Genomic DNA, 22,726 nt, shown 5'->3' with positions numbered 1-22,726 from the left:
CGCCAAATGTACAGAGTTTGTTTGCTTCTACTTTTTCAGTTGGCCAAAGAAACACGGAAGATTCTTATGGAGGTGCACAAGAGCTGTGGTGTGTTGGCAATTTGGGGAGAAACAAATTTGAGTCTTTTTAGAGGAGAGAAGTAGAGAAGCCTTAATTGAAATTATTACTATCAGGGGCTGATGAAAAAATATTTGCTAGCTTTCTAGCTAAGCAACGGTTAACTAGGGATCAATTGTATTGGGCCCATTTGTAATTTTGTGTTGCTTTTTCTCTAAAGAGTGAGGCCGCACCTCACGCCTCCTATTGGGATGCTTGTAATAGTCATTTATCCTTTTGCTTCTAATGAAATTTTAATGAACTTATATCTACAAAAAAAAACCCTATCAGGGTGGTACATCGGGCGAAATCCTTGATTTTGTTTGAGGATATCTCCAGTGATTTAAAAGGCATGCCTAGGCGTACAGGCAAGGCACATTTTAGGGTATGCGGCTTGCCTAGGTCCTAGGCGCAACCCTTTCAAAAGGTGCACTTGTTGTGCCTTAGCCCAGGCGTGCACCTTTTTAAAATTTTACACGTGGCTAGGGTTTTTGCCCCTGGACCCCTAACCACGCCCATTGAGGCAAGTCCAAACAAGTCCATGTTAGGGTCTACCCCCTATTTGCTAATGTTGTTCATTCATTCATTCTTGTTAAAGTGTGCCGAATAGGGGTAGTTTAGTCTTCTTATGTTTATTAAGTAGCTTGCTTATGTGTCAGTGTTATTAGAGTCACTCTGCGCCACAAGTAAGGGCATTTTTGTCTTTGTAAAGATTATTAGAGTCTAATATAGATTAAGGGGGTCGACTGTATGGGCAATCCATCAGATTTCGACAGACCCTTCTTCTTCTTCTTCTTCTTCTCTTTCTGGTTCGGACTACTGTAGCACCAGTCGAAACATGGTATCAGAGCCATGCTCCTGACCTACTTCAGTTGGTAAAGTGCCTCAGCAGTGTTCGTGGCTCTTCTCCTTCGTTTCTGGTCAGTCAATGGAGAGAACTGGTTCGCCCTAGGTTAGAAACATCACAGTTCGTCTCTCTGTGTTGCACATAACCTTCTTCAGCAAGGAAAGTGACTTCAGCAGTGAATGGTTGGTTGATATTCTCAAAGGAAGGCCGGTTATCTCTTCTTCTAGTGTTACTGATATTTCTGGGTAGAAACCCTACAAGAAGCTATTAGTATTGATTGGAACCTAGAGAACTAGGTTCATTGTTGCCCTAGAAAGGGCTGTGTGTGCAGTAGCCGAATGGTGTAGGGCTGCTGTGAGTTGTTGAGTGGTGTTAGGGTTGCTGTAAGTGGCCGAGTGGTGTAAGGTGGAATGCAGTGTAATGACCTCATGTGCTTTCACCCCTCAACAAATGGGGTGGCTGAACGGAAGAATCGTCAGCTTATTGAAACTGCTCGGTCTATGCTTCACCACATGAATGTTCCTAAACGGTTTTGGAGTGATGCTGTACTCATTGCATGTTTTTTCATTAATCGGATGCCCTCTTTTATTCTTCATGGTCGGTCCCCCTTCTCTATCTTGTTTCCCACTTTATCTCCGTTTCTATTAACTTCTTGTGTCTTTGGTTGTGTGTGCTTTGTCCGCAATCTGAGTTCTGGAATAGACAAGCTAGATGCACGCTCAATTAAATGTGTCTTCCTTGGCTACTCTCGGACTCAAAAAATGTACAAGTGTTATAATCCCATTACTCGAAAGTACTATGTCTGCCCTGATGTCACTTTTTTTGAGTCTGTACCCTTCTTCTCCAGTCATGAAGCACCCTTGTCTTCACCCTTACCTCCTCTTCCTCTTCCTGTCAGTGATCCAGTTCCAGAGGTTGTTGTTGGAGTAGACTCATCACCTCATCCAGTGCAGGTCACCACTGAACGACCACCGATCCGACAAGTGTATACACGTCGAACGACACTGGCCCCTCCTCCGTCTTTTACCTCATCTGCGGATCCTCTCATGGCTCCTATTGCTGAATCTTCAGACCTTGACCTACCCATTGCCTTACGGAAAGGTAAACGCAGTTCTACCCTCCATCCCATTTCCAATTTTGTTTCATTATCTCGTCTTTCTACCTCACATCGCCACTTTGTTTCACTTTTGTCCTCTATTTTCATACCTAACATTGTTCAAGAAGCTCTTAGTTCACCTGGATGGCGGCGGGCAATGGAGGAACTTTTTGCTCTTCAACATACTCAAACGTGGGAACTTACTACTCTCCCACCTGGTAAGCATGTTGTGGGCTGTAAATAGGTGTATACTGTGAAATACTTGCCAGATGGTAGTGGAGCGTTTGAAGGACAGACTTGTTGCTAAGGGTTACTCACAGTTGTATGGAGTGGACTACATGGAGACATTCTCTCCGGTGACTAAAATTGGTTCTGTTCGTGTACTAATTTCCTTGGCAGTTATGTATGATTGGCCTCTCTTTCAACTTGACATAAAGAATGCCTTCCTCCATGGTGATCTGGTGGAGGAGGTATATATGGAGCAACCACCTGGGTTTGTTGCTCAGGTGGAGGTTGGTAAGGTGTGCAAACTGAAGAAGGCAATTTATGGGTTGAAGCAATCTCCACGTGCTTGGTTTGGGAAGTTTAGCGAAGTGGTGAAGAGTTTTGGAATGAAGCAATGCCAGGTTGATCACTCAGTGTTCAACTATGACTCAGAAGTTGGGAAGATTTTATTAGTGGTCTATGTGGATGATATTGTCATCACTAGTAGTGATAAATTGGGGATTGGCAAACTAAAGGTATTTCTGCAAAATCATTTTCAAACAAAAGACCTTGGAACATTAAAGTATTTCTTGGGAATAGAAGTTGCCAGGTCAAAACAAGGTGTAAATCTGTGCCAAAGGAAATATGTCCTTGATCTATTGGAAGAAACATGACTGTTAGGTGCAAAACCGGCTGAGACCCCTGTGGAACCAAATGTTAAGTTGAGCAGTGATATAGGAGAAGTATTTGAAGACCCTGGAAGGTATAGGCGACTAGTGGGAAAGCTGAACTATCTGACTATCACGAGACCCGACATCTCCTTTGCAGTCAGTGTGGTGAGCCAATTCATGCAGAACCCTCGTATAGCTCACTGGGATGCAATCCTTAGAATTGTAAGGTATCTGAAAGGATCTCCAGGCCGTGGGCTATTGTGTAAACCAGGGGGAAAACTTTAAGTAGTTGGGTATACAGATGTAGACTAGGCAGGCTTAGTGAATGACAGAAGATCTACTACAGGCTATTGCACATTTCTTGGAGGAAATCTTGTGACATGGAAGAGTAAAATGCAAACGGTTGTGGCCAGAAGCAGTGCTGAAGCCGAATATAGGGCCATGGCTCACACTACCTATGAATTAGTGTGGTTGAGGAATCTCTTACAAGAAATTGGGTTTCACATGGATAAACCTATGAGATTGTATTGTGACAATCAAGTTGCACTCCATATCTCATCCAATCCTGTCTTTCATGAGAGAACAATGCACATAGAGGCTGATTGCCACTTTGTGAGAGAGAAGGTTCTTGTTGGAGAGATAAATACAGAACATGTGGGTTCGAATGACCAGTGGGCAGATTTGTTTACAAAAGCTCTAAGCTCAGGGAAAGTGAACTATCTATGTAACAAGCTAGGATTATATGACATATATTCCCCAGCTTGAGGGGGAGTGTTAAAGTGTGCCGAATAGGGGTAGTTTAGTCTTCTTATGTTTGTAAGTAGCTTGCTTATGTGGCAGTGTTATTAGAATCACTTTGCCCCACACTTAAGTAAGGGCATTTTTGTCTTTGTAAAGATTATTAGAGTCTAATATAGATTAAGGGGGTCGACTGTATGAGTAATCCATAAGATTTCGACAGACCCTTCTTCTTCTTCTTCTCTTCTTGGTTCGGACTACTGTAGCACCAGTCGAAACAATTCTAATAAAATATCTTTTTTAAAAGGCAATTAAAGTTATAAAATCATTATCTTTTATGTGAGAATTAGGAATTTAAGACCCTAACATGAACTTGTTTGGGCTTGCCTCGAGGGGCGTGGTACAAAGGTGTCTTGTAGAATAAGGAATGCAATATGTTTTACATCACATTAACTATTTGAAGTAATGAAATTGAGGAAAAAAAAGATTGTGGGTTTTACATACTTGAAAATGCTTTATATGTTTGATCTTATTTTTAAATTTTCATTTGAATACACTTTACATGTTATGCTTATGTATTTTAATTTTAGATAATAGGTTTTTAAAACATTTATTTTAAAATTTAAGTCTATATTTTTTATTAAATTATGTTTAATGTTTTTTTTATTTTTTTGTATTTTTTTTTAATTTTTTGACATTTTTATTTTTAGCTTTTTTCTTTTTTCTTTTTGTATTTTTGCACCTTGCTTCAAAAAGGCGTGTGCCTCACTTGCGCCTTGCGCCTCTGGTATGAATTGCCCCTTTAAAAGCATTGGATATCTCTACTAATGACCTGCATATGAAGTAGAGGTGGCAAACTCATCTCCTCATGCTGCTGTTATAAGGTGGTCTTGATCCCCACTGGCTGATTGTTTCATTAAGCTAAATTTTGATGGTAGTAGTGAAGGAAATCTCGGTCCTTCAGGCATTGGAGGGGTTTTCAGGAATAATGAAGGAAGAATTCTTGCCTTTTTTCTCGTCCAATTGGTGTGTTGGTAACTCACTGAGGGCTGAAATCTTGGCTGTAATGGAAGGTTTTATAAGGGCCATGGATTTGAATGTTCAGAAATTGATTATTGAGGGTGACTCAAAGTTAGTGATAAGCTGGTTGCAAAAGGAGGATGTAAGTTGGTGGAATTATGTTAATGAAAGAAAGGAAATTCAAGTGGGTGTCACTTGGAATGGAAGTTAGATTTCAGTGGGTTTAAAGAGACGCTAACTCTTTTGCTGATGTATTGGCTAAACAAAGGGTGGGAAGAGTCTTGCTGATAAAAAGGGGGTGGGAAGAGATCATTTATTTTGGGATTTGTTGTGATTTGCTTTTTCTTTGGGAGAGCTAAGAGAGTTTATCTCTCCCTTTTCCTATTGTATTGTATCTTCTTCCTTTAGATTTTAATGAAGTTGTTCAGTTATTGATAAAAAAAGAGGAAATCTGCTATGGAAGATGATTCCTTTTACAGGCTGTTGGGGGATACTGGCAGGAAAGAAATAACAGGACTTTTAAAGGTGTTTACATTTTTAAGGAGAGGCTTCTTAGACACATAGGGAGATATAATTTTTTTTTAGTCCAAGGCCATTGAGGAGTTCCATAACCTCAGACTTGCTGATTTTTGTAATCAACAGCATCAGATTATATCAGATGATTGTAGCTTCTTCCAGCTAGTGCGCATATTATATACACCTGGGCTCAGTTTCTTAGTCCTCCTTTTGTGTAGATATATTTTGGAGGAGTCCTCTCCCTTTCATTTATACAATGAAATTTTACCTTTCAAAAAATATTACAAAAAATTGTTGGCTTGATCGACGACCTGTTGACCCAGATGGTTGACTGTTAATCTGTTTGACCCTATCAAGTTGCTGATTCTTTGCATTAGTTTTATATATTGTTTGAATTTTTTATAATGATGACTTTATGGGTTGACCCACTGGCCTGGATGGTTGAATAGTGACTTGTTGACTCAGAGGAAATAGCAGTTTAAACTTCTGGCCAGGTTTTAAAACACTGGGTTTCTGAGGTCTTCTCAAAAACAAACCCTCAATGTTTCTTTTCATTTAATCCCCTTCTTATACATAAAATCTTTCTTTTTTCTACTGACCCTAATAACTTATTTGAGCCATGTCTTTGGTGATGGACCCCACTCCTTTTAACCTTCCTGAGAAATTCATATTTTCCCCTGTTTTTAAATCCCTCTGGATGGTTCAACTTCCCGTCTCCAGCTCAATCACACACGTCCCCTTATTAAACCTGTTCCTTATCAAAGTTCCAGAACTTCCCCTGCTTTCTTCCGGCTCATCCTCTTCTTCATCCTTAGGTTTTTCCAACTCACCTCCACAATTGGCTGCAAAGCCCCACCTCTCTACCATAGCATTCTGGCCGATCAAAACATCAAATCAGCAAATTCCTTTGCAGATACTCTGGATAAGAGCTTTTATCTCTCCCCTTGTTTCCATTGCAATCTATATTTCTTTCTTTAATAGAATTTCTGTTATTGATAAAAAAAATATCAAATCAGAATTGAAACCCTGTCTTTTCTCATCCATATTGTAGAACGTTGATCTTCTCTCTCAATCAACCATCTTCATAAAAATCTCTGGTGAAAAGCAGTCATCGATGGCAGAGCCATCACAACATAATCAATGTCAACTAATATCTTGCCAGGTGAATTTGGTTCTGAAGTCTTTCGCCATTCACATCCCAGAAACTTGCCACAAGTTTCCAATGTAATGAAGGTTTGCATTCCCCAAACATGAGGGATATACCAGCATCACTCAAAAGAGCCTTACAATTAGCTTGTCTTTCATTACACGATTCCCCAGTGTGGCTAACCAAACCATGAAAGCTACCTTGGATGAGACTGTTGGTGCCATATCTATTTGTGAGGGAAGCTGTCCTTCATTTGTCCATTGTGATGGTTGATAAAATATTTGACTGCTCAGCTGTCCCATATCCCCATCCTTCAAGTGTCAACAAATGTTTTGATAAAAAAAGAATCAAAACCAAGCATAAATTCAGGGAGGTTGTAAGCCTAACAAGAGAACTAAATGCTTCCTTTAAGTGGATAAGAAGAACAGTAAATGGAATGGCATTCTCCGGCCAAACAAGGGGCCATGAGAAGGCAAATGTTTTGGGAAAATCTGTAATCTTTGTTGATTTGGGGTGGAAATCACACCCAGACCTTGTAATTCCTAATCTTTTATTAATAAAATTCCTATTCTGCTGATAAAAAAAAAGAATCAAAACCAATCCCCTCTACTGAGGAATAAGAAGAAAGCACCTTGTCCACATGAACCTTTACACAGGAATTCACTATAGTCTATAAGGTATGTAAGAATGTGAAATACTTTTGCTGTTTTATTTGTGTACTTTGCATTTTTTATTTGTCTGAGAGTTTATATTGTATTTTTCCATGATTAATTAATCAGTTAACTTGTTTCACTAAGAGTTTGTGTTATATTTTTTCCATGATTAGATAATCATTGAACTTGTTGCATATTCCTTGGCCTTTGCTGCACTTTTTTTTTGATGAATAATGAAAAATTTTATTACTTCAAGAGATAATAGAGAACTTTGAACTCATACAACAGCCCTTGGTGAGGCACGAGTTGCAGCCTCTCTCAACTGATTACAAGGAAACTAGAGAGAAAAAAACAAGCATTACAGCTTGAGCCCAAAAGGACACTTCCCTATTTTCCCCTTGGTTAGCTAAACCATCAGCCAAAGCATTTGCTGATCTCCCCACCCATTGTGTAATCCTTGTCAGCCACTTAAAATTTTTTTGACTTCATTCCTGTAGCACCACATAGTATCCTCAGGGTTCTTCAATCATCCTGCCACCACCACCTTGGAATTCCCTTCAATAATAAGCTGCACTACACCCAGTTGATTTGCAAATTGCACTCCTTGTAGGTCTGATAGTAGTGCCACTGTGGGTATTACCATTCTCAGTAGTTTTATTTGACAAAGCAGGTACTAGTAGTTTCGGGAGAGACAGGTTGTGGAAAAACAACACAGCTTCCCCAATTTATTCTGGAGGAGGAAATATCATCTCTTCGTGGTGCAGATTGCAACATAATATGCACTCAACCTCGTCGTATATCTGCTATATCTGTTTCAGCTCGGATTTCTTCTGAAAGGGGGGAGGCTCTTGGTGAAACAGTGGGTTATCAGATCCGTTTGGAATCAAAACGCTCAACACAAACACGGCTTCTATTTTGTACCACTGGAGTGCTACTGCGGCTGTTGGTAATAAGATGCATCTTCTGATCAATCCTTTTCTTCTGTCTTTCTTGATAAAGGCTTATCTTTTTGTATGTGTATGTGGTTGAGCACGCAAGTGTCTTCTTATCTTTTTGGATGTGTACATGATCTAATTTATGACTTATGAGTTGGCCAAAGGCAGTGAAACTGATTGAAACATAATTAGGTTTATAGACCTCAAAATTGTGAAATATTCTTGATTTGCTTTGATGAAAATTAATCCTCATGAAAAAAAAGAAACTAGAAAGGAAAAGACATTGCTCAAATTGTAAAATTTAAATGGAATGTATGGACTCCTTCCCCCCTTCCCCCAAATATGCTCCCTCTCTAGTGAATATGTTCCACTGTAAAATAGTGGGTGTCTATCATTGATTACTTGTTCCACACTAGTGATTAAGATGATCTCTAGAAGACATTTCTTACTTTTTCCTTGTAAAATTTTCAAAATTTTTGGGTATTAATATTTCCAAATATTCCACAATACTTTCACATGCTTTGTCTTGTTGAACTAAACTATCAATCATGTTTTAGTTTACATACACAATAATATCATTCAAACAGTAATACATACTATAGTCAGACTTGTAGAACTCCAGATCCAGTACATTTGGACATCAGAGAATTTTCCTTCAAGTCCACACCAATTGTTGCTATGTTAAAAGTGGCTTAGAGCCAATCTACCTGCAACCTGAACAAGATGTAAGTATAAATTATTCAAAAAAAGTGGTCATTCTTTTTTGAAATTCAAGGAGGCCTCAGAGCCATTGCCATCTTATCTTGAAAATTGAAATGATTATATCTTTTTAATTTAAGACACTGTCAATTTGCAATATAGTGTCTGTCCAGATTAAAAGGGCAGCCCAAGTGCACGAGGCTCCTGCCAATGTGGGGTCTGGGGAGGGACAGATGTATGCAACCTTACCCCTGCACATACAGAGACGCTGTTTCCAAGATTTGAACCCTGGTCACCTAGGTCACAATGGAGCAACCCAACTGTTGTGCCAAGACCCACCCTCTGGTCCATATAGTGTCTGTCCAGATTAACTGAAGTAAATCTCAAAACCACAAGGTCGAAAGTTAAAACATAATTGACATCAGTGAAGACATCAAAAGAAGGTCTTTGAGTTTTGCTGTTTTCTATTTTGGACATTCCTGTAGCTGCTGTTTTCAGTCTCTAGTTCAAGAGCAACGGAATTGACTCATCTTCACCATTTGTTGTTCCTGTAATTTTGTCAAAGTTCACGCCACAAAAGAAAGATGTTGTAATGGGTGATTAATTCTATGGGCTTTTTTTTTTCTTTTTATGTTATTATTTATATTACTGTGTTGGGCCTGAAGCTATTAGGCCGGGCTTAGTTCTTTTTATTTGTGATTTAAGTGTGCCTTTACTAATCAGGAGCATATCCGTCTTTTTATGTGATATTTTTTTGATGAATAATTTGAACTTTATTAATAGACTTTATGTAATATCTTTACAATCATCCCTTAGAGAGGCACGAGTAGCTACTTTTTATACAAAAAGAAAACACATTACAATTGTGCCCTGAATAAAATAGACCTGTTCACCCCTTGCTTAGCCAAAGCACATTCGCCAGCCCATTTTCTGATCTCCTCACCCATTGTATCCTTAAATTCATATTCCTGGTTAGCCATGTAAATTTTTTTATTTCACTCTTGCAGCACCAAATTATAGACTCGGGATTCTTTAGCCATTCTACTACCACTTTCGAGTCCCCTTCTATCACCATATTTGTCAAGTTTGACTCACTATCTGCACTCCTTGAATTGTAGGAAGCAGTTCTGCTTTGAGAGAGTCACCCATACCCGCAGGGCCAGAAAAAAGTGCTATAAGTTTACCCTCTCCATCTCTCATCACCCCTCCAATTCCAGAAGGGCCTGGATTACCTCTGCTACTCCCATCAAAATTTAGTTTAACAAAGCCTTCAATTGGTGGTATCCAGACCACCTCCACTCTGTTCTTTATCCCCTTAACTCTTCTTTTTGCTCTAACCACTGTTACAGGTCAACAAACATGGTATTGGAGCATTAATGACCTGATCGCTACTTGTTCCAACCTTTTTTCCTTCTCCTCTATCATTTTTTGTTTCTTCTGGTTACTTGTTAAGAACCCCTAGATCTGATTGTTGTCCACAAAAGGATCTGTATCTAGGGTTTCCCTTTGGGTGTAGGAACCAAAGAGGAAGTTTTCTGTCTGGTGCATGCGCTACTAGAACTTATTAACAGTCAGTAGCCATTTAACTACTAGAGAGGTTTGTTTAGAAAAGATTTAGGAGGACTGAGTAGAGAGTCCTAGATTAAGCCTGGAGAAAAGTTTCTGGTGTTGCTGACTGCAGTAGAAGGGTTTTCTAAAGTATTAGGAAGGTGCAGGTGGGCTGAGGAGTGTGTTGCAACTGAGTGCTTGTTGCCGTGAATGTATTCTTTGCTTTGCCTTGGGTTCCAGTAGGGTACAATCTGATTCTGGTGTGACAACAGCAGTAGGTGAGTTGGCAGAGGGAAACAATGTCATCAGTCTCGGGAAATGTCTTCTAAAAACAATTGGGGAAAGCTTCTAAACTTGATAATTCTATCTTGCACAGCTTTCTTCATGTTCCTAGCTTTGTTTTGAACTTATCATCTATTTCTAAGCTTACTAAGAATTTGAGCTGCAACATAACCTTTTCCGTATTGTGTTTTCTAGGACAGATTTATGAGGAGTATGATTGGGAGTGGTCATGAGTTTTTTTTTTTTTTTTGATCAATGGAGTGGTCATGACTCATGAAGTTGGAGGCCTTTACTACTTTGATGAAGACATTAATTCAGCCTTGCATTCATCTACTTTCAGTGGTTGGGATCATAAGGAGTCAATAGCTAGGTTGCATTTGTGGCATGCTAGGCTAGGTCATATGCCATTTTTTTTTTTATAAAAGAATTGTTTCCTAAGTTGTTTCTATGTATTTCGAGTTAGAGTTTAGTTTGTGAAGTTTATCAGATGTCGAAGCAATGTAGAAACATTCATCTAATTTCAAATAATGAAATTCATGCTTCTTTTGGTTTGGTCCATTGTGATGTTTGGGGCCCTTCACCCCTTGTTTCTATAGATGGCTACTGATGCTTTATCAGCTTCATAGATTGCTATTTCAGATGTATTTAGATTTAGTTGTTAAAAAGTCATGTTGAAGTACCACAAACAATTATGATATTTTATAATATTTGCTCTTTCTTTAGTCCATATTCCCACAAGGTACTTTGAAGCTATAACTAATCCTAAATGGAGAGAGGTGATGAATGAAGAAATTGGGGCTTTGGTGAAAGCCAAGGCTTTGAATTAGTGGATCTACCAGAGCAAATGAGCATTGTGGGGTGTAAGTGGGTGTTCATTATGAAACATAAGGCGGATGGTTCAATAGAAAGATATAAAACCAGGCTGGTGGCAAAAGGGTTTACACAGAAAGGAGGCATTGATTACAAGGAGACATTTGCGCTAGTTGCAAAGCTCAACACCATTTGGGTTCTATTACCCTTAGTATAGTGTTTTAAAAGCGCAAGGCGCAAAAAAAGTGCAAGGGCCAATTTGCGCGTGCGCCTTTTTACGAAAGGCGCAAATTTACAAAAAAAAACTAAAAAATAAAAAAAATCAGAAAATTCATAAAAATGCCACAAATTAAAAATAGCAAAAAATTCAAAAAAAATATTAAACATAATGTTAATAAAAATATAAACTTAAAATTTAAAATAAATGATTTAAAAACCTATTATCTAAAATTAAAATACATAAACATAACATGTAAAGTGTATTCAAATGAAAATTTAAAAATAAAAGCAAACATATAAAGCATTTTCAAGCATGTAAAACCCACAATCTCTTTTTTCCTTAATTGCATTGCTTCAAGTAGTTAATGTGATGCAAAACATATTGCATTCTTGATTCTATGAGTCACCTTTGTACCACACCCCTCGAGGGAAGCCCAAACAAGTCTATGTTAGGGTTGAAATTCTTATTTCACACATAAAAAATAATGGTTTTATAACTTTTATTGCCTTTTAAGAAGATATTTTATTGCAATGAAGGAATGAACAACATTAGCAATAGGAGGTTCTCGGAATGGAGACTTACATGGGGACTGCACCCATGTAAGTCTTTCTTCAGTGGGGACTACACTAAAGTTGCTTGGCAAGTTTGGCATGGTTAATTCTATTGGCTTTTTATTCCTCTTTATGTTATTAGTTATATTGCTGTGTTGGGCCTGGTTTGATTCTTTTTGTTTGTGATTAAGTGTGCCTTCACTAATCAGGGGAACATCTGTCTTTTTATGTAACATTATCCCCTTAATATAAAAGTTACTTTAGGGTCTGCTGAGAACACACTTTCCACCCATCCATTCTCTTCTCTTTGCAATAACCACTGTTGCAGGTCAATAAACAAAAGACAACAAGGGTATGAGTCACTGTTTCAAGAGAAGGTGAGGGATCTGGGGCCTCTTAGTATTTTGAAATAAATGACCTTTTTTTTTAAATAATCTTTCATTCATGGTTCAACTGACCAAAACTCTTTTTTTTTTTTTCCTTTTTGATTTTGACAAATTGTCAGGGGATAAAGTCACTCAGAATTTAACATTTAAAACATATCAACCCAACTAGTTATTAAAACAAAGCATATCAGTGCCCTTGAAAACCGGTGCAATGTGTCTCGTGTTGGACGTATTGTATTGATACTTTGAACCCCGCTTTTAATTTTTAGACTTGCCTATAGTTCCACTAGTGGATAAATTGGACCTGGGCCACTTTTGATGTGGCATCATTTGGCATTCAGTCAAAGGACAATTCCTTTGAGTCCAAATGCACTGGATCCAGATTCCAGAGTGGATTTGTAGACTCTTCTCTTTATTTTTCTAAGTTCATTGTTTTGAGTCGTGGATAAGATTGACCACACTACTGATTGTAGAGGGCAATTAGTTTGGTTGGTCTTTTAATGGTAAATAAGCTTGTCTGCAAAACTCACTCTGCAAAGGTTCTTTTTTGTATCTTTTGACATCAATACAAACATACTCTACCTTCTCAAAGAAAAATAAAAAGCTTACAACAGAGGGTGTGCAAGTTTTTTGTATTTTTATATTACTGAAGCCTCTTTTTTTATGGGGATTTTTGCTGTTCTAGGTTCTATGGATTTTGTAGAAACCAATCATGTGGTCCCCACCTATTTCTGTTGTACTCGTATACAATTATTAGTTATTTAAGTCAGTCCACAATTAGTTATTAGTCTTTTATTAGGATTTTATTTTTGCCAATGTAAGCAGTCTTATCCTTACTTCAGAATTAATATAAATAGAAAGAGAGGGGCGGCAGATTAAGCATCCTCTTCTTTTCTGAAACCCTTCCTTCGAATTCTTCTTCTCTTCTTCTCTTTTTCTCCTCTCATTCTCTTCTCTCATCTTCTTAATTCCTGTTGATTATACACCACAGCTTGGGCTGTTAGTAGTCTCATACGACTACATGGTATCAGAGCCAACCTAGGAAATCTTATGATAGTCTGACATGGCCGGCTGCATAAGAATTTCCTAGGGTTGGAAAATTTCCAGCAAAAGGGATCATCGGCTGAATCTTGGAGATTGTTGGTGAAGCATCAGAGGATGGCCAGCAATTAGGAAGAGTCAGAAGGAAGAACCCTCAAGATTAGGGTTCAGACTTGATTTTGAAGGTTGCGGCCAGAAAGTCAGAAGGAAGAACTCAAGATTAGGGTTCAGACTTATTTTTGAAGGTTGCGGCCAGAGTTATGCTGAAGTAAGTTAATCTTTGATATTGATCTATTAAAAGATTACCTTTTCTGGTTATTTCAAAGGTTCTACTGAAAGTTTTTCCCTCTTGATATTGAAAGTTTTGGGTTACTTTAAGAGGTGCTGCTGAGAGATCCCCCCCTTTTTTAGCCATTGATTGTGTTCTTGGCTTGTTTCTTGACCTTTGACTGGTTCTAGGTTCAAGATTCTAGTTTCTTGACTGTCGCCAGTTCTAGGGCTGCAGTAAGTTTCAGCCCTGCACTCTAAGTTCTTGGAAGATTACCTTTTTGGGTGGATTGCCGACATAGAAGGATAAAGTAGGTTCAGCTGTTAACAAATTCTGGGTGAGATTACCCAGTCTTAGTGATAGATTCTTGATCTTAGGTTCGGCTGATAGCAAATTCTGGGTGTAATTACCAGTCTTAGTGATAGAGTCTTGACCTTAGGTTCGGCCAATAGCAAATTCTGGGTGTAATTACTCAGTCTCAGTGATACAAGAGGCATTCTTTAACCTTTTCTTGACAAAGAATGGAGTTTAAGAGCCAAGGGGAAAACCTTTTAGGGGCTGGTGGTGCTGGTAGCATACCTAAGAACAGTTTTCAGATTACCACTGTAAAATTTGATGGGTCAAACTACCTAGAGTGGGCCCAATCAGCCATGATGGCTATTGGGGGTAGAGGAAAGCTAAGTTATTTACTGGGGGATGTCAAGGAATTGGGGCTGTACAATGGCTGAAATCTTTGGAGCTATTCACAGATTACACTGTGGATGACATGTTGAGGAAGGGTGGTGAAATTGCAAATTGCACACAGACCAAGTCAGTAATGAGTGTGGCTTGGACCCCTCCATCTGGTGGATTCTTGAAATTAAGCTTTGATGGGTGTAGTAGGGGAAATCCGGGACAAGCGGGAATTGGGGGTGTTTTTAGGGATGAGAATGGGGTCATTTCTGCCATGTTCTCAGGCCCAATTGGAGTGGGTGACTCCCTTAGAGCCGAGATCTTTGCAGTTATGCAAGGATCCCAGAAAGCTAAGGAGTTGAACATCAGGAAACTCATAATTGAAGGGGATTCAGAGGTGGTGATAGGGTGGTTGATTAAAGATAACAATGGCTTATGGAAGTACAACAATGAGAGGAGGAAATTCAAGTGGCTGGTGCGGGAGATGGAAGTTAAGATATGTTAGGTTAAAAGATCGGCTAATTCCCTAGCTAACGGTTTAGCTAAACAAGGGGTAGAAAGGGATTCCCCGTTTTGGGTTAAGCTGTAACTTTAGTGTTTTTTCCTTTTTTTTTTTCCTTTTCTTGAGGTTCTTTATTGCTCTTGGAAGATAAGTGTGTTTGTTTTTCTCTTGTAAATCTTCTATTGATGATTTAATGAAAGTGTTATTAATAAAAAAAAAAAGATGTCAAGGAACTAGCCAAGGAGGACCAAATATATACCAAATGGGTTCAGGAGAACTATTTGGTTATGACATGGCTGTGTAACTCCATGCAGCCACATATCAGCCAAAATTATTTATGGGCAAAAACAATTAAAGAAATTTGGGATCTCATGAAAGAAACCTGCTCCCAAACCCTCAATGTTGCTAGGGTCTTTGAGCTAAAATGTAAGGTAAATAACCTTAAGCAAGGAGAGAAACTAGTCTCGGTTTATTTTTCCACCTTGAAATCCTTGTGGCATGAGATTGATCATTTAGAAACAATTGAGTGGGAAAGCAAGAAGGATGCACAGACCTACAAAAAGAAGGTTGAAACCAATAAGGTATTTGAGTTTCTAGCTGGTTTGAATTTTGAGTATGACATTTTGAGACAATAGCTTCTAACAAGAGACAATGTGACCCTATGACAAGCTTACACTCTAGTGCATAGTGAAGAAAGTAGAAGAAAAGTTATGTTACAACATTCACCACTTGAATCAGCCTTGGCAGCAACTAAACCCAAGTTTGGGGGGGATAAGGAGAGAGATATGAAGAAGGAAGACAAGAAGGACCTAATATGTGAACATTGTAAGAAACCTAAGCATACCAAAGAAACATGTTGGAAGCTACATCCTCGTCTAGTTCTAGCAAAACTCAGGAACAAAAAGGGGAATGCTAATACAATTGTTACTACTGATTGTGCAACCTCATCAGGCACGAGAGCAGCACCACTAGACACTCTAGCTGCTGTTCGAGCTGCCTTGACTCAGTTGGAAATGGAGGTTGGTAATTCAACATCATCATCCCAGCCGGTCACAACATCAGCTCCTCCCACCTCAACATTTGCTCATTCAGGTACACCGGCCTCATCTTATCATGCTTTAGCTCCAGGTAACATTGAACATTGTTGGGCTACACAGGTGCATCTGATCATATGACTGGTTTGCCTTCATTATTTACTACCTGCCACTTATCCTTTGGTAAAGACAAGGTGTCTATTGTTGATGGATCACTTGTTCCCATTTTTGGCAAGGGAGACATCAAGTTGTCTAGTGCCGTTTCCCTGTCATCTGTTCTGTATGTTCCTAAACTTAGCACCAATTTACTTTTAGTTAGCAACATTACTAAAAGCCAGAATTGCTCAGTAACATTTTTTCCTTATCGATGTATTTTCAGGACTTGGAGACAAGGAAGGTGATTGGGACTGGATGTTCCTTGTCTTCTATTTGCTCAGAGGAAGTTAATAGTGGAAAGGTAGTGAAGTTAGAGAGTCTTTTGTTTCTCAGTCTATTGGTCAAGTCATGCTTTGGCATAACCGGTTGGGTCATTTATTTTTTAGGTATTTGAAAAGCTTGTTTTCTAGTTTATTTGAATCTATCCAGATATTCAGTTTAAAGTGTGAAAGTTGTGAGCTTGCAAAGCATTGTAGAACAACTTATTCATTAAGTAATAAGATAAGTAGTATTCCTTTTGACATTGTGCATACCGATGTTTGGGAACCATATCACATCACTACTATTGGGGGGGGGGGTACAGATACTTCTTGTTGTTTGTTGATGACTACACCTGGTTTTCTTGGGTCTATTTGATGTGTTCTCGAGATGAGGTTCCTACCCTGACCCAGACCTTTCATCAGATGATTTTAACCTAGTTTGGGGTAAAAATCAAAATTTTTCAGATCTGGTAATGCGAGAGAATACTTTAAAACATCACTAGCCTCTTATTTTCTTGACTATGGGATTATCCATCAGAGTACTTGCCCTCATACCCCTCAGCAAAATGGGGTGGCTGAGAGAAAGAATAGGCACATATTGGAAGTAGCTAAAAGTATCATATTTAACTCCAATGTGCCTATACATTTATGTGGAGATGCCATTCTGACAGCTGTGTATCTCATCAATCGAATCCCTTCATGGGTTTTTGACACGAAACCTTCATTCACTTTTATATATTGATAAAGAGTTATTTTTTTGTCCCTTTTAAAACCTTCGGTTGTACTTGCTTTGTGCAAACTCTTGGCCCTCACCGTTCCTACTTTGGGAAAGAGATTTGTATCCATGGATGTTACTTTCTTTGAGGATGTACCTTATTACTCTAGGGTTTCTTCTCAGGGGGAGAGTAGTAAGGTTGGGGTTAACACATCAAAAGTCCCTTTACTTGTTCCATTGAGTGAAATGAGTGTAATGGGGAGGGTTGTCAAAAATGTTGGGATTTGAGAGTTGATCACAGACGGTGGAGGTAGGTTGGTTTCGGTCATCAGCAGTCCAGGCTAGCTCCAATTCCTTCTGAGGATCCATATCTAGGTACTACATCTCTTCCATCTCCCATTACAGATGAGCCTTCTGCTGTTGAGCCTTCTCCATCTTCTGAGCCCTCACTTACATTGAATGACCTTGGCCTTCCCATTGCAGTCCATAAAGGCAAACGCCATTGCACCTCATCCACAACCCATTGTATCTCACAATTCTTGTCCTATGATCATCTGTCTCTCCCTTACAAGTCATTTCTTACATCCATTGCTGATATTCCCATTCCCAGAACAATATATGAAGCCTTGACCATTCTTGAGTGGAAGGATGCAATGAAGGTAGAAATGGATGCCCTTCTGAGAAATAATTCTTGGGAGCTAGTTGATCAACCTAAAGGGAAGAAACCGGTTGGACGTAGGTGGGTGTTTATTGTGAAACATAATGTTGATGGTTCCATTGAAAGGTATAAGGCCCGGTTAGTTGCAAAGGGATTTACTCAGATTTATGGTATAGATTACTTGGAAACTTTCGCACCAGTAGAAAAAATGATCACTATCAAAATGTTATTATCTCTCGCAGTTAGTTACTCTTGGCCCTTGTTCCAAATGGATGTTAAAAATGCTTTTCTCAATGGAGACTTGCAAGAAGAAATGTACATGCAGTTACCTCCTGGTTTTTATAGTACAGAGCTACTCATCTACTTGCTATTGAGAGGATATTGGCATATTTAAAGAAGTGTCCAGGCAGAGGTGTACTATTTAAGGATAATAATCACATGAAGATAGAAGTTTACATAGATGCAGATTGGGCCGGTTGTGTTGATGATAGAAGGTCTACCTCTGGATATTGTGCCTTTGTAGGAGGTATCATTGTTTCTTGGAGGAGTAAGAAACAAAATGTTGTTTCTCGTTCTAGTGCTGAAGCTAAATATCGGTCCATGGCAAATGGTGTGGCTGAAATACTATGGTTGAAATCAGTGTTTGATGAATTGGGTATTACCTATGAGAAACATCTAATGTTGTACTATGATAATTAGGATGCTATTAATATAGCTCGTAACCCGGTACAACATGACAAAACCAAGAAAATTGAAGTGGATCAACATTTTATTAGGGAAAGGGTTGCATCACAAGAAGTCTGTCTTCCATATATCAGCTCCAACATGTAGCTTGCCGATCTTCTCACCAAGGCAGTTTCAAAGAAGTTAGAAGCAGATCTATGCAAGTTGGGAATGACAAACATCTATTCCCAACTTGAGGGGGAGTGTAGAAACCATTGATGTTGTCCCCACCTCTTTCTATTGTACTCGTATACAACTATTAGTTATTTAAGTCAATCCACAATTAACTATTAGTCTTTTATTAGGATTTTATTTTTGCCATGTAAGCAGTCTTATCCTTCAGAATTAATATAAATAGAAAGAGGGGGTGCGGCAGATTAAGCATCCTCTTCTTTTCTGAAGCCCTTCCTTCGAATTCTTCTTCTCTTCTTCTCTCATCTTCTTAATTTCCTGTTGATTATACACCACAGCTTGGGCTGTTAGTAGTCTCATACGGCTATAGATTTTATATCTTTTCTTTCCCCATTTTAGTACAAAATTTTGTGTAATATAAAAAAAAAGTAGTAAGACTTCCTCCATATCCATTCTGGATGATATTTTTCATTGGATTACTGTCTTATTATAAATGTTTACTGGACAGCATTATAAATTGTTCTTTTTGTAGTAAAACCAGTTCAATTCACATGTTTTTTATTCTAAATTTCTTTTTAAATCTCAGGTTCAAGACCCAGATTTGACTAGTGTTACCCATTTGCTAGTGGATGAGATCCATGAAAGAGGCATGAATGAGGACTTTCTCTTGATAATTTTACGTGATCTTCTTCCTCAGCGTCCAGATCTACGTCTTATTCTAATGAGTGCAACCATCAACGCTGATATGTTCTCCAAATACTTTGGAAATGCCCCAACAATCCATATACCGGCAAGTTGTCAATAATTTCTTTTTATTATTTGTGTCAAAATTTTATTTTAGATTTTGTTGAGTGCATTTTTTTCTATTTATATATTTATATGTTGATTCTACAGGGATTGACTTTTCCTGTAACAGACGTGTTTCTAGAAGATTTTCTGGAGAAAACACGGTATAATATCAAATCAGAGTTTGACAACTTCCAGGGCAATTCAAGGAGGAGAAGGAGGCAACCAGAATCAAAGAAAGATCCTTTGACTGAATTGTTTGAGGCATGTCTAAATCCGTAGAACATCATCCTAGATCAGTCATTACATGACTCTTCTTTTAGCTATATTATAATAGCCGTTTATTTTATAGCTAAATAACGTCACAAACGTTTCAACTTTCTGGATATACCATAATGCTGAATGTGTTGTCTGGTATTATGCACAAAAAAGAAAAATTATCTAAAACATGGTGTGATTTTTTTTTTTGGGTGGTGTTACCTTTCAAAATAATAAGCACAAATTTACATGCATGCAAATATACATGTATTTGGATAGTAAAGCAAACATTATTTTAAAAGAAAGCATGAGGAAATGCCTCACAAAGAACAAAGAATGGCCAAAATAGCCATGCTCTGCCAACCCTTACATGAAGCTCTATGCAGAGAAAAGCCATACAACTTAGCCCATGACACCACCTATACAAACCTGTCTCATATGCCAAGAAGAATTGGGACAACTAAACTAGCCAATAAGCACACCTGAACTTAAGACATTCAATTCTCTCAACAAAACTACACTAATGCTTTCCATCATTTCTTACCTCTACCCCCTGTAAACTACTTACCTTCTTATTTGTCAATCTTCCTTTATCCTGGGATAACCTCCCTTGCTTTTGTAACACTTCCATCTTCTTCTTACCCTAAATATCGTGTCAGAGTCAGATTGAAAAGCTGAGAAAGAGAAAGAGAGAGAGACAACACAGCCGAATGGTGGGTGTGACAACCTGTGCCAGTCGACACCCTAAAAGAAATATTTATATTAAGTTGTAAAAGGACAGAACTGCCCTTAATGTACAGTAGAGAGATAATACAAAGAATTATGTACAGAAAAGAAAAGTAAAGTACAAAAATAGCCCTACGGCTTGATTGCACTGTCTCCACATATCGTAGGTTCCATGATGTCCCAATGTGGCATCTCTCTCCTTGTCTTATCTTTCATTGATCTCCACAATGACCTCCTCACCCATGAACCCAATTTCTAAGTCTCCACTAAGGCCTCTTTTTTTTTTTTTTTTTTCTCTCGACTCTAATCTCTAGCTTGCTAAAGACAGTTTTAGCAAACAATAAACTCGTTGTTAGTTCAGATGGCAACCGAAATGGTATTAACAGGAAAAAAAATAGTTCATGACTAGTTCAGATCAGTGTTTTAAACGGCGTGGGAGGCATACGCCTAGAGGCGTGCCTCCAGGCAAGGCGCTCCTAAAACACCCTGAGGCGTATGCCAGTGGCGTTGACACCTCTGAGGCGTACACATCAGGTGCAAGAGGCATACACCTCATACGCTTTTTTCATGAGGTGTGCAGCGTGCTTGAGGCGTACGCCTCACGCACACCTCATATAAAAAGACGGAAAAAAAAAAGAAAAAAAGAAGGGAAAATAAAAGAAAAGAAAGGGAAGGGAAGGAAAGAAAAAGAAAGAAAGAGAAGAAAAAAAAGAGAAGGAAAGAAAAGAAAAGAAAAGGAAAGGGAAGGGAAGAAAAGATTAGGGGAAAGAAAGTGGTTTGCCCCTGGCCCCTTCGGTTGGGGGGCTTCTCCCCCCTTTTCAATGCAGCCCAATTTGTTTGATTCGCTCACTCGCCTCCGCTTCAATAAGACCCCCCTTTCAACTAGTGCCATGCACCTTTATTCTTCTTAATGTAAAAGATTTTTATTAAAAATAAAGAAAAAATGAGATCCCCCCTTCCTTTTCTTCCTCCTCCCCTTCCTCCTCCTTCCTCTTGACTCCCCTTCTCTTAAGGAGGCTTATGCCTCGTGTTTGGGAGGCTTACGCCTCTTACGTTCTGAACTATGCCTAACGCCTTTAGGTAGTGGAATGCCTCATGTCACACCTCCACATTTTAAAACATTGGTTCAAATGACAACCAACTAGGTGGAGACACCAGACTACAGTCCTATCAAAATGTTTTGCCTTCTGAGCAACTGCATGAGCTGCTCAGTTTAAATCACTTTTAATATGATTAACACAAATATGTCAAACCTATTAGCAATAAGTTTAATTCAGTCCACAAAATGGTTATTGACCCAAGGGATAGAACCCTCTGCTCCTCTTAAATCCAAAATAGATAGCTGGGAATTGATTCTATATATACTTTTCCACAACCCATCTCCCAAGTAAACTTTACAGCTTCAAAATTAGCTTTAAATTCTGCCTCTGGTTCTCCCAAATTGACAGATAATGGGCCACCTGCAGCAACAACAAAATGCCTCTCATTAGAAAATACCACAAACCCAAAGAATCCACAACAGTTGTTTCTAATACCCCATCACTTTAGCATTCAGTAAACCAAGAGACCCACCATTTCCCTTCTCAATTATTATAATTCACGTTAACAATTTCAGAAACAAGTCTTAACTTGCAATTTACATTCTTTTTCTTGTTAAGAAAACTACCAAGCAGTGGCAACCCATGAAAGAAATCTTTTCTTCTCTTCCAACTCAAGCAAAACATTCAACATGTACAAGATAAAAATCCAAAACAGGTGCAAACTGACTAACCATAACTTGAATAGGACTTGCAAAAAAAACTGCCCTAGATAAAGAACATAAGCAAAATAAATGAATAGGAGTTTCGATTTCAGACTGACACAGAGGACACATTATCTTGAACAATCCTAACCTAAATAAATGGTTCTTACAAGCCACAAAATTCCTACAAATTCTCCACAGGACAATATAAATCTGGGATGGAAATTAAGGGACCAAATTTTATTGATTCACCCCCAAAATATTTGAATGAATATATTGATTCTTAGTCAACTACTTGTTCAAATAAAATTTCTTGACTTTAAACTTACCAGACCGAGATTGTGTCTAGATGGAATTCTATCTTTCCTTAAAGATAAGAGCTTGCAAAATATTTCGAGAGCAACATCACTAAATTACCATAAATCTTCTGCTCATTCCATTTTTCCTCCTCAGTGAAAATGAAATCCTTAACCTTCACATTAATTTGATTTCTCAAGGAAGGACCAAATGAATTTAGAATATTATTACTAATGCACGTCCAATTCACATTCCATATACTCAACTCAGAATTAGTGGAGATTTTCCACCCAACCTAATCTCTCAAATCCAGCAGGAGTTTCCCCAACTGATCTCC

At 38.5% G+C, this 22,726-nt stretch overlaps 1 protein-coding gene across 2 annotated transcripts in view; it reads left to right on the top strand.

Moving 5' to 3' along the window:
• The window catches only part of LOC148847612 (RNA helicase family protein), a 71,464-nt gene that overhangs the window by 20,215 nt on the left and 28,523 nt on the right, over window positions 1-22,726 (top strand). For both annotated transcript variants that reach the window (XM_088951592.1, XM_088951591.1), the window contains exons 6-8: window positions 7,660-7,935; window positions 19,168-19,371; window positions 19,476-19,631. In XM_088951592.1, the coding sequence (XP_088807718.1) occupies window positions 7,660-7,935; window positions 19,168-19,371; window positions 19,476-19,631 (636 nt within the window). The remainder of the gene's footprint in view (window positions 1-7,659; window positions 7,936-19,167; window positions 19,372-19,475; window positions 19,632-22,726) is intronic.

Source organism: Nelumbo lutea, chromosome 6 (assembly GCF_056320005.1).
Source record: "Nelumbo lutea isolate HS-2025 chromosome 6, American lotus-T2T, whole genome shotgun sequence".
Lineage (NCBI taxonomy): Eukaryota > Viridiplantae > Streptophyta > Magnoliopsida > Proteales > Nelumbonaceae > Nelumbo > Nelumbo lutea.
Note: the sequence above shows the minus strand (reverse complement) of the source record. Positions and strands in the feature narration are given on the sequence as shown.